The sequence below is a fragment of the Rhinopithecus roxellana genome, chromosome 16, assembly GCF_007565055.1.
Source record: "Rhinopithecus roxellana isolate Shanxi Qingling chromosome 16, ASM756505v1, whole genome shotgun sequence".
NCBI classification, from domain to species: domain Eukaryota; kingdom Metazoa; phylum Chordata; class Mammalia; order Primates; family Cercopithecidae; genus Rhinopithecus; species Rhinopithecus roxellana.
The window spans coordinates 105,233,265-105,245,990 of record NC_044564.1 but is presented as its reverse complement, the minus strand read 5'-3'; the positions used below and the strand labels follow the sequence as shown (position 1 = coordinate 105,245,990).

At 34.7% G+C, this 12,726-nt stretch overlaps 1 protein-coding gene across 6 annotated transcripts in view; it reads left to right on the top strand.

The window, feature by feature from the left end:
• SMC2 (structural maintenance of chromosomes 2) overlaps window positions 1-12,726 on the top strand; it is a 47,992-nt gene that overhangs the window by 16,555 nt on the left and 18,711 nt on the right. For all 6 annotated transcript variants that reach the window (XM_030920235.1, XM_030920232.1, XM_030920231.1 and 3 more), the window contains exons 10-16: window positions 1,447-1,680; window positions 3,156-3,315; window positions 3,801-3,918; window positions 4,525-4,663; window positions 6,024-6,143; window positions 8,007-8,211; window positions 10,152-10,287. In XM_030920235.1, coding sequence (XP_030776095.1) covers window positions 1,447-1,680; window positions 3,156-3,315; window positions 3,801-3,918; window positions 4,525-4,663; window positions 6,024-6,143; window positions 8,007-8,211; window positions 10,152-10,287 — 1,112 coding nt within the window. The remainder of the gene's footprint in view (window positions 1-1,446; window positions 1,681-3,155; window positions 3,316-3,800; window positions 3,919-4,524; window positions 4,664-6,023; window positions 6,144-8,006; window positions 8,212-10,151; window positions 10,288-12,726) is intronic.

The window sequence follows — 12,726 nt, the reverse complement described above, 5'->3', positions numbered from 1 at the left end:
GTTTAGTGCAATACCATAAACCCGAATAACATGGGATCTATATGAAGTGGCACTAGTGATACTGAAAATGCTCCCAAAAAGCAGAGAGAAGTCAGGATGCTACAAGAAACAGTTGAGTTGCTTGATAATATACCATAGATTGAGGTCTGCAGCTGTGGTTGCCTTCCTTTCCAGACAGATGGTTTATCTTGTAAACAGATGATATAAACTTACCGTGTCAATAAATACACTACAGTACTATAAATGTATTTTTTCTTATGCTTTTAACATTTTCTTTTTTCTAGCTTTATTCCAAGAATACAATATATAATGTAGCATACAAAATATAAGTTAATTGTGTTATGTTATTGGTAAGGCTTTGGTTAACAGTAGGTTATTAGTAGTTAAGTTTTTGGAGGAATCAAAAGCATTTTTGACTGTGTGGTGGGTCTGTACTCGAACTCCCATCTTGTTTAAGGATCAACTATATAATTAAATCTAAGTCTTTACCATGGCCGGCAAGGTGCTTCATGATATGACTGTTGGCTCCTTAACCATTTACTCACTGTGCTCCTAGTCCAGTTCCTCAAACATTCAAACATGTTCCTAAGGGCTTTCAAGTATACTGTCCCACAAGTATTTGCACAGTCACTCCTCCCACTTCATCCAGTCTTCCGTTCAAATGGCATCTCAAAGGCCTTCTCTTACTCTTCTTGAAGTAAGAGTTCCTATCACTCTATTCCCCAACCTTATTTTGTTTGTTGACCATGTCTTCTAACCTTGAATATAGGCTCCCTTAGAACAGAGACTTAGTCTGTGTCTTTAGTGTCTTAGAACAGGGCCTACTATATAGTAAGCACTTAATAAATGATGAATCATGAACTAATCAAGTGGGCCAAAATTTGTTGTCACTTTCATTGTAAATAAGATCATTAGATTTTCTTTTTTCGGGGCTGGTATCTTGCATAGTGTCAGATATCTGGTTAATATTACCTAAAAAGTGTTACATAATAGTAATACTTTTTCTGTAACTATTTAGTGGTCGAATTTTATGGCTCTTGACAGTTTATAAAATACTTTCATATACGTGCTCTTAATTCTAAAATCTCTACTTTTAAGCTTAGTGTAGGATGTCTGTTATTTCAGTTTTACAGTTTTAGAAATTCATTTTTAGTCCCTTCAAGTGATTTGTTTAAATCTGCAATTATTATTTAGCCCAGTGTCTCATGGATTTAATTTATAACATGGAATGAAAATATTTCAAGTAGTGTAAGAGTTATATTTATTCTAAAAACTGTAATTTCAAAATGATAATTCAGTATTTATATACAGTTATGATGGTTAAATTTCTTTATTATGCTCACTCCAAATTGCTATGGAATTTGATTACATAAGGATATATGCGTATAAGAAAGTAGATGTTTTTCCTGAAATACATTATTTTTCCATTTGAAACTCTTCCTAAAGGACTCTAAAACTTTAGCAGCAAAGGAAAAAGAGGTTAAAAAGATAACAGATGGACTGCATGCCCTTCAAGAAGCAAGTAATAAAGATGCTGAAGCTCTGGCGGCTGCACAGCAGCACTTCAATGCAGTTTCCGCTGGCCTGTCCAGTAATGAAGATGGAGCAGAAGCAACTCTTGCTGGTCAAATGATGGCCTGTAAAAATGATATAAGTAAAGCTCAGACAGAAGCCAAACAGGTAAATATAGACATTAAGCACTATATGATTGCTGTTTTTTTAAGAAGTTTCTTTTCACATTATGCTTTGGCAATTGTTACATAATGTTGAAAATAATCAGTGTCAAGGAACTTGTTTGTTTACATTATTCTGCAACTCTAATGCCTAAAGCAGGAAAATTCAAATATATTATTGCTAAATATTGGTGAACTTAATTTGTTAAGATGCTGTACAACATAAATTACGTTAATTCAGTATGTAAGTGTAATGAATGCTTTGTTCTGTTTGCAGCATTGTGTGGAATTTTAGAGATTAATCCATTTATTCTTTTTTTGGCTATTTTTATTTTTTATTAATATCACAATGTTGAAGTCTTAAGCTTTAACAGGAAAACAGGATTGTCCTCCCCATTGCTTTGCCTGTCATACCTAGTTCTTAAAACCTTGTTTCTGAAGCTTTACATTTTTCTAGGAAGTATCTGTACCTCACATTTAGCCACATTATAGTCTTTGTTCTCCCTACTCTGATTTCATAATCTTAAAAGTCTTGTCAGTCTATTACAGTGTTTCTCAGATTTTACATAGTAGTGCAACTTAAAGTCCTATGAACACAAGAATTTTGCTAGCAGAAAAAATACATGTACACAGGCATATCATTGTTTCTTTTTAAATGGAAGATGCAGATTTTAAAACAGGTACACAAATGTGTGTGATTATGCATTAATCCTCAGGTTTTCCTCTTTATATATTTGCAACTTTTTCATTCAGGCATGACAGAGATGACAGTCACAAATTTATAAGAACTCTCAACAGTAGAAAATCTTTAAAGTACTCTGTTTGTCTACTATTTTATAAGGGAACTGGGAAAAAATACACAGTTTTGGAGGATACCCCCATCTCGGTTTTAGAATACTAGTTCATAGTTTTAAGAAGCAGTGGTCAATTGTTTAAACTCTTGAATGCCTGACACATTTAATTTAAATAGTTCTAGCATTTAATTATTAGACTCTCATCATTTAAGTTTCTTTGTCAGTTTAGCTTCTTTTCCTATATAATTTTAGATCTTATTGCTCAATTCAGTTTCTTAACTGTTTTTAGATAGCACGCACAAATATATACAAATACGAATATGAACAACTAAGCGGAAAGGAAAGGAAGGAGAGTTGTGATTTCTAGCTTGCTGTAATTACCAGCTACTGACAGTTATTCGATATAATCCTTCAATTTTAATATGTCATATCTTATTAAAAATAATGGACTTTTAATTTCAAATTCTTTAACAACATACTAATCATATATTAGTTTATACTTTAAGTAGTTTTTGAGAAGAAAATACTGAGAAATGACTAATTTCTTGAAATACTAATCCAAGAGACCAAACAATTAAATTTTTAAGGCTAAGATCTCTTAGTAAAACCAATCTGAATCTTTGGCCATTTAATTACTAGCACTGTCTGCCTCATACATCCTATAGTCTGTTGCATTTTTCTGCCACAGGCTCAGATGAAGTTGAAGCATGCTCAACAGGAATTAAAGAATAAACAAGCTGAAGTTAAGAAGATGGATAGTGGCTACAGGAAGGATCAAGAAGCTTTAGAAGCTGTAAAAAGACTTAAAGAAAACCTTGAAGCTGAAATGAAAAAGCTAAATTATGAAGGTTTGCCTTTAAAAACATGATAATCAGATCATGAGGAGGTAGTGATTTTTGATAAAAAGCTAATTTAAATAAAGAACGCAAGCAAGTAGGAAACATTTCTTAGCCTATTAATGAGCGTTAGTATTAAGAAGTGTTTGTAAGTATAGTAAAAAAAATACCTAATTATAAAACAACTCCTGAATTTTTGAAAATTCAGTATTGAGAATTTCCTGCTTCAATCATTTGAAAGCTCAAAAATGTCATTTGTGTATTTCTACATTAGTAGGCATTCAGTTTGTATATTATTTTTTGGAATGAAAATTATTTACTGTAGGAAATAATGTTTGACAATGGATAGAAATTGGAAGGTTCAGCCTGCTTTTGTAATAGTTACAGAAATTTGTATTTTTTGCATGTTTTGGAAATAGTGGTTACTAATATTTTCCTTAAAACAGTAGACTGAACTTTTAAAACTTGGTTTTAATTTATTATGATTTATCTTTCAGAAAATAAAGAGGAAAGCCTTTTGGAAAAGCGCAGGCAGCTGTCTCGTGATATTGGTAGATTGAAAGAAACATATGAAGCTCTATTAGCCAGATTTCCCAATCTTCGATTTGCATACAAGTAAGAGACTTAAGCCTTGAATTTTAAGATAGAAATAATCAAGACATTTTTATTTAAGCTGGAAGTAGTCTGAAAGTTTTGTCGACACCAAGATTTTTGTATGAAACTTGTTGTAACTGCTTTTCTTTCACTGGTATTTTTCCTTTAAGCATTTGTTGAAATGTTTTAAATGTTGGCAGGGAAATTCTTGTGAAATTTAATGGCTAATGATGGCACTAATCTTAAAATCAGGGAAATTTAATCTCAGTTCAAAATGTCTTTAAAGTTATTCTGTCATTAATGTTAAATATCCACGTTTACATCTTATAATTTGTTTTGCTATGTGGGTTAATGGAATATTTACAGTAATCATATGTATTATAGCGATTAGAACATCAGAGTTGTTCTTATTACATTGAAACATACTGAAAGATCTATTGATTGATGTAAAAACAACAGCTGGCTAGTCATTTGGGACATTTTAAAATTTTTAGTTTGTTAAAACCATGTGCTGATTCTGCTTTCATTTCGCTTTAATGTGTTGTCCAAAAGAGCTCTTGATGAGTAAAGTATAACTTTTTCTACTTTATTATCTAAGATAAATTTTTGTCAACTTTTGTATTTCAGGGATCCAGAGAAGAACTGGAATAGGAATTGTGTGAAAGGACTTGTGGCTTCTCTAATTAGTGTGAAAGATACTTCTGCAACCACAGCTTTAGAATTAGTGGCTGGAGAACGACTCTACAATGTTGTAGTAGACACAGAAGTAAGTTGATTTTAAATTAAAAACATTTTAAATTTGGTTAGCTTGAAAAGTCATGTGCTGCTAAAAGAATTGAATACTTTCTTGATGTTTTAAGGCTCTCCTCTAAGGTGACGTATTTACAGGGTAAAATTGTTTTGGTTCATAACTTTTTGATAACTATTCCAAAGGAATGCTCATGCTTACTCAGAAACTCAGAATGCATATTACCAATCTGAAACTTTTGGGATCTCTTTGCTGTATAAGTTGAATTTAATTTGTAAAATAATCTGAGAACAAATGACCTGTTTTTAATGTCAGTCTTCCCGTCAAGGTAACATTGAATTTATCTACATTTCTTCAGTTCTCCTTGTTATCCTTCTGTAAAATGCTCATACTCTTTCCTGTAAATGCTACATAGTCATTGTCAAATTTACTTTGTTTTTTTTTTTAATTTATATTATATATACTTAAAATGTATAAGAAGCCTGGATACGGTGGCTCACACCTGTAATCCCAGCACTTTGGGAGGCCGAGGTGGGGAGATCATTTGAGCCCAGGAGTTCGAGACCAGCCTCGGCAACATGGCAAAACCCCATCTCTACTGAAAATACAAAAGTTAGCCAGGCACGGTGGCACGCACCTGGAGTCCCAGTGACTGTGGAGGCTGAAGCACAAGAATTGCTTGAACTTGGGAGGTGGAAGTTGCAGTAAGCTGAGATCACACCACTGCACTCATGCCTGGGCAACAGAGCAAGACTGTTTATCTCTAAAAAAAGAAAAAAACAAATGTACAACAAGATGTTTTGATACATATACATGGTGAAATGGTTATTGTAGTCAAACATATTAACATAGCCATTCACCTTCCATAGTTACCTTTTTTGTGTGTGATAGCACCTAAAATTTACTCTTAGCAAATTTTCAATATACACTATCATTAATTATAGTCCTCATGCTATACAGTACATCTCTGAATAGGTAGATTTATTTATCCTACCCAACTGCAAATAAGTACGCTTTGACCTGTGACCTACTTCCACCCATTTTCTTTCCCTCCTCATCCCTGATAACCACTATCCTACTCTTTTTATTTGTTCAACTTCGTTTTAAAGATTCCATGTACAAGTGAGGTCATACAGTATTTTTTTTTCTTTGTCTGATTATGTCACTTAGCATCATGTCTTCTGGGTTTATTCATGTTGTCACAAATGGCAGCATCTCCTTTTTCAAGGCCAAATGATGTTCCATTGCATATAATAATTATAGCTTGATTGTTTGGGATAAATGGCACTAAACATTTGTTATAGACTACTAAACTTGCATTCTCTCAATTTTCTGTCTTCTTTAACGTGCGTTTTTAAAATTCTAATGTGTGTTGTAGGTTACTGGTAAAAAGCTACTCGAAAGGGGGGAACTGAAACGTCGATACACCATAATTCCACTCAATAAAATTTCAGCCAGATGTATTGCACCAGAAACTCTGAGAGTAGCTCAGAATCTTGTAAGTCTCATTTTGTCTTATTTATATGTTTAATTTTCATCTGTGTGGGTGTGTGTGTGTTTTTTTTTTAAGTTAGAAGACGTTAATTTTGAGGAGCATAATCATATACAGACCCACAAAATTAAAATACAAGAAAATTGGGTTGGCTTGTGCAATTAGGTGACAAAAGAATAGAAATGTTGAAAGACTTGAACTCCCTTTCATATACTTCACTTTGTGGTATTAGAATGTCCTTTTTAACCTTAAGTCACATGACTATCAGGTGATGGTGAAAATTACACTCCTGATTCCTGAATGGTTAGAATTGAGCTTCTAGATAAATACCCCAAATTCTTCAAGTTTTTGTTTTTGTTTCTATGTTAGGCATACTTAAACAGCCCACAGTGACATCCATTATGGGAGGCCTTCATTAGTATTGCAGTGATGCTTCTTTATTAGAGTTCTTCTAGATTGTTATTCAGCCTGTGCAGGTACATAGCAGGTGACCAGGATCCCATTCAACTGCTGACGTTGATCTAAAGTGACATGCTTGCTAGTAAGAAAATAGATCAGTACAAGGAAATACATTTAAAAGTTACTGTAGTTGTGTAATACTGTGAAAACATGAAGTCAGTCATAACATTCAGCTGTAATCAGTTTTTTTATTGAGCAGACATTCCAAGTACATGAGTTGAAAAAACATTTCTATGAAATTTACAAATATACTTGTAACTAATTGGATGTTGTATCCTTAGTTAAATTCAGAAGATTTCAATGAAAATGATTTCAAAATATAGTTGTGTTGATATGTATACTATCAGGAGAGGGAGGATGAGTGCTGAGTAATTGAAAGGTGGTGTTTTTGGTTGGTACTTTCTTTACTTGAAGAATCACCATTTAGTCCAGAAGGCTCAGGAAGTTAATTCAGCCATACGTCAAGTCCCAGCATTAGAAAGAAATTGGGATTTCAAGTAACAGCAAAAATACTTTGCCTCAGATCCCTTAGCCAGACCTATTTGATGTAGCTGCCACATCAAAGAACAATACTGAACATACGTTACACAGAGCTTCTTTTGTTGTGATTGCCACTGCTGATACTAAGCTCTAAAAGAGATGCTTATTTTTTCTTAAAATGATGGCAGAGGTAGCGTCTATAAACAAAGGCTGAGAAGAAGCATTGTGATCAAAATAGAGGACTGAGGGATTTTTAAAATTACTTTTACTCTCCATTACTTGTGTTTTTATTTCTGTAACTGGCAGATGACTGCTCTAGCATGTTTCATTTGTGTGAAAAAATATTTGTTGTGAAACCAAATTCCTGATTATTGAAACAAAATTTTCATATAGTTGTGTTGATCTGGGAATTACAGGTTAAGCACTCCAAAGTCCAAAAACTGAAATTTTGCAAAAATCAAAACTCTGACACCCAAAAAATGCTCATTGGAGCATTTTGGATTTAGAAAGTTCAACCACTGTAGTACAAATATACCAAAATCTGAAAACTGAAACACTTCTGTTCTAAGCATTTAGGATAAAGGATACTCAATCTGTACCATCATTAAGAAAGTTGTGTCCAGTCAACTTTGATAATGGACACTTAGAAACATGGTGATGGCTCCTTATTGATAGAAACTTTCATGATGCCCAGTACTAGCTATTAATGAATATTTTACTTAGCGATAGATCTTTCAGTATTTAAACCTGCAATTTTTTTTTCCTGAAACTTTGGGGTTTACATAGCTTTTTAGAAAGTTCAGAAAGAATTTTAATGCTAGGTAAGTATTACTTAAGTTTCCATTACAGCAGTTCTTACTAGTTTATAAAATAATACCTGAAAGGAAAAGAAGTAGTATGTACTGTGGCGTATCTATTGTTGTCCCACAGGTTGGCCCTGACAGCGTTCATGTGGCTCTTTCCCTGGTTGAATATAAGCCAGAACTTCAGAAAGCAATGGAGTTTGTCTTTGGAACAACATTTGTTTGTGACAATATGGATAATGCCAAAAAAGTGGCCTTTGATAAGAGGATAATGACTAGAACTGTAACTCTCGGAGGGGATGTGTTTGATCCTCATGGGACATTGAGTGGAGGTAAGTTTTATATCTTTTTTTTTTTTTTTTTTTTTTTTTTTTTTTGAGACGGAGTCTCGCTGTGTCTCCCAGGCTGGAGTGCAGTGGCGCGATCTTGGCTCACTGCAAGCTCCGCCTCCCGGGTTCACGCCATTCTCCTGCCTCAGCCTCCGAGTAGCTGGGACTACAGGCGCCCGCCACCTCGCCCGGCTAGTTTTTTGTATTTTTAGTGGAGGCGGGGTTTCACCATGTTAGCCAGGATAGTCTTGATCTCCTGACCTAGTGATCCACCCGCCTCGGCCTCCCACAGTGTTAGGATTACAGGCTTGAGCCACCGCGCCCGACTTATATCCTTTTGTCCTCACAATTCTTTGTAGTAAATAGGAAGAGGCCTTTCTTAAGTACATTTTTAGCCCAACTACCCACTTCCTTCAGGAAACATGTTAACTTCTCATTTGTGTGTTTGCCAGTGCCGCCTACCTCCTGTCAAAAGTTAAACAAAAAATTAAACCTGCTCTTGAAATGGTACCTTAATGTCTTAAAGGAATTCTTAGACAGTGATCGTATTCTTCTTGGTCTAGTATTTGCCACACTGAGTTTGCAGATCTTTGTCAAGACAATCGAATAACAAACACTGAATATGTTTACTGTATACCAACGTTCTGCAACTATGCTGTCCAGTACAGTAGCCACTAGCCATATGTGACTCTTTACATTTAATTAAGTTAAATAAAAGTAATTTCCTTGGTTGCATTAGTCACATTTCAAGAGCCCATAACCACAAATGATTAATGGATAATTAGACAATGCAGATACAGAACATGTCTATCATTCTATAAAACCCTATTCTATGGGCTTTAAATAAGAATTAATTCTTAATAACAACGATGAAGTAGGCATAGTATTATCATCTCTAATATACAGTTGCAGAAATGAAGATACAGAGTGGTTAAATAACTCACTACAGGGTTGCAGAACTCAGAATTTGAATCGCAGCAGTCTGATTTCAGGGTTTGTGTTTTTAACCCAGTAAACGGCATAAAGCCATTTGAGGTATCAAGTGACTTAATGTCTTTCTAGGCCATGAAAACAATAGCCAGTTCAATGATTTCCATGCAGGTATTAGGTTCTACAGTACACAGTCAAATGACTAGTATCTGCAAATGGAAGATAAAAAGAGACTGTTATTACATGTCTACAAGAGAAGAAACTTTTTAGATTTTATTGATTCAGATGCTTTTGAAGTTTTTACTTATGGGATAGGAAATAACCCCATATCTTAATTACCAAGTGTTTAAACAGCATTTTTAATTGACCTTAGCATTCTTCCATCAAATCTGCAGAGTTTCTTTGTCCACATAATACCTCAGCCTGTCACTGCCAGATAATTATAGTTGTATAATGTGAAATCGGTTTATTCTGCCTGCTGCGCTGTATCAGAACTTAGGTCAGCCCCCCAGTCTTAGCTTACAACAAATTTATTTCATGTGAATGCTACATCTGCTGCAGATCAGTTGCCTTTCTGCTCAATGCTGTTCTCATTCTGGGACTCATTGTGAAGGAGAAGCAGTCCCTCCCTGTCTTGAACATATTTTTCTCAGGGCAAACGGAAAGCAAATGGTAAATTATGTACTGCCTCCTAAAGCTTACTTTCAGAAGGGACACGTTTCTCCATTTCATTGGCCAGAGCAAATCACATAGGCAAGTCCAATGTCAGAGGGTGGAAGATGGGCCCAGTATACAAGGCAGTGGTTATTTTGAATAAATAATACCTACTACAACCTCTTGGATCTGTTATGAGTTCTCTGTGTTCTAAGGTTCAGGTGATGGAATGAATTCCATGGCTTCATAAGCTCACTATAATATTTACTATTGAATCGATTTGAGTGTAATTCTCTTAATTGTGTAGTGTATACCTGGTAACTCAATGTGGAAGATCTGTTTGAATTTGCCTCTCTCAGGTGCTCGATCCCAGGCGGCTTCTATTTTAACCAAGTTTCAAGAACTCAAAGATGTTCAGGATGAACTGAGAATCAAAGAGAATGAGCTGCGGGCTCTAGAGGAGGAATTAGCAGGTCTTAAAAACACTGCTGAAAAGTAAGAACTGTATATACATTTTCTAAATTAAAGATTTGCATTGTAGAAAATGATAGAAAATTTGCTTTTATTTGCAGAAATACAGCTTCTGACTTTTCTCATATTTTTTGGTTTATTTAAAATTGATTAAATTGTGAGTTGATAACCATTTATCTATTTTTTTTTCTTATAAGAGAGATGTCTTAAGAAATCAGCAAAATCTATTTAAGCAAAACAAAAAAAATCATTCAAATATTCCATTCTTTCTGCTGAGAAATACACTAGCACTTGGATAGGGTTGGTGGGGAAACCCTTAGATACTCTGGTGTCTGATACCAGAGGTTACTTGATTTCCTGATTTGACATTAAAATGATAGAGTATAGCATTGATCAGGTGCCCACAGTAAGTTTAATAGCATTGTGACCATCCTTCCTATATCAAGGATCTGCTAGGTTGCCTATGAGCAGGTAAACAAGTTCATGTCGAATATCAGCACTGTGTTTCCTTACAGTATTTCTTCTGTATAGGTATGGATAAGATACATAAATACTTTCCAACATCGTTTCTATTTAGTATAATAGAGTTATATGTGTATTTTTATTTTTCAATATTGGGATCATGCTAATGTAACCTTTTTGTGTCACTTAGTAAACATTTACTGAGTGCTTCCTGTGTGCCACATACTCTTCTAGGGGCTGGGGATCAGATAAGTATCCCTGCCTTCATCTCTTTTTTTCTTGTTGGAGAAGCAGACAATAAAGAAAGATGAATTGGTAAAACATGTTACTAGTTCTAAGAAGAAAAAAGTAAATCAGGAAAGGAGATAGGAACTATCTAGGGCAAAGACATGTTAAAATTTTATATTGGGTGACCAAGAAAAGCCTCACTGTGGACATGATTGTTGAGTAAATACACGAGTGAGTGAGTGAACAAGAGTGAGTGAACTGGCTCTGTGGTTATCTGGGAGAATAAGTCCCCACTTGAATTGAAAGCCTCATGAGTTAAAAGAGCTACAAACTTAACAAAGTGCATTGTTTGAAAGTTTGGCCAGGCCTAGTGGTGCACACCTGTAATCCAGCACTTTGGGAGGCTGAAGCAGGTGGATCGCTTGAGCTCAGGAGTTCAAGACCAGCTCGGGCAACATGGAGAAACCCTGTCCCTATTAAAAATACAAAAAAGTTAGCCAGGCGTGGTGGCATGTGCCTGTGGTCTCAGCTACTCAGGAGGCTGGGCAGTTCAAGGTTGCTGTGAGCTGAGATTGTGCCACTGCACTCTATCCTTGGGGACAGAGTGAGACCCTGTCTCAAAAAAAAAATTTTTTTTTTTTTTAAAGTTTAATTGTAATTTTTTCCAGTATTTCTGAAGATGACAAATAGGGACTGATTTAAAAAGATTTTATTCAGAATTCACAATACTGAATACAATTTAAAAAATCTAAATAAATGTTGAAATGATTATTTTGGGGTACGTTTTTAGCATTCAAATTCTGTAGTTATGAAAGCTTAGAATGGCACCAAGACTTTTGAGGACGCTAAATATGGACAAGATTTTCATAGTCAGGATGACCAAAGATACAAATCGAATCAAAGTTTTTCTGTTTTCTTTTTCTTTTTTTTTTTTTTTTTTTTTTGAGATGGAGTCTCACTCTGTCACCCAGGCTGGAGTGCAGTGGCCCGATCTCGGCTCACTGCAACCTCTGCCTCAGCCTCCCAAGTAGCTGGGATTACAGGCACTTGCCACCACACCGGCTAATTTTTGTATTTTTAGTAGAGATGGAATTTCACCATGTTGGCCAGGTTGGTCTCGAACTCCTGGCCTCAAGTGTTCTATCCTGTTTACTTTCAAACATCACATACATGTAAAGGCCTGCATTTTACCTTCATGAATATAAATTTACCATAAAGTAAATGAATTTTTTTCTGTGAGAAGAGTAAAACAAAATTTTTCTGTGATATGTGGAAGCTCTAACAAGGTGATGAGTTTGTAGTTAGTTACATTTGGCTTAGAACTGTTAATTTTGTTCAGTAGTATTGGATCATTTGTTCTGCAGAATTGAATTCTTTCCTAATTGTGTCACTGAGGTCAAGGAAGGAAAATAGATTTTGAAAAAAAATGAGAATGGTGGAAGGATCAGCTAAAGCCATTGTTTCACACCATATCAGGAAAGTAACATCTTTTAAACAAATATTTCTATACTCCACATTTTTAAATTAACTTGAAGTTAAAATTATTAAGTACTGTCAAGTATAGCTTCAGTCAGGAATACTCAAGGTAGTATTTATATTTTATAAGTTTTGTTTTTTTTTTCCCTCAAACCTCATGAATTTCTAGTGACAAGGTACTTTGTGAATTTATATTAACTTGAAATTTCACTGCAACTGAATTAGCTAAATACCTTTCAAAGAAATGACTAAGCATCCAGAACTGGGATTGAATTACAAAGTTTTCAAGAAGGTGCG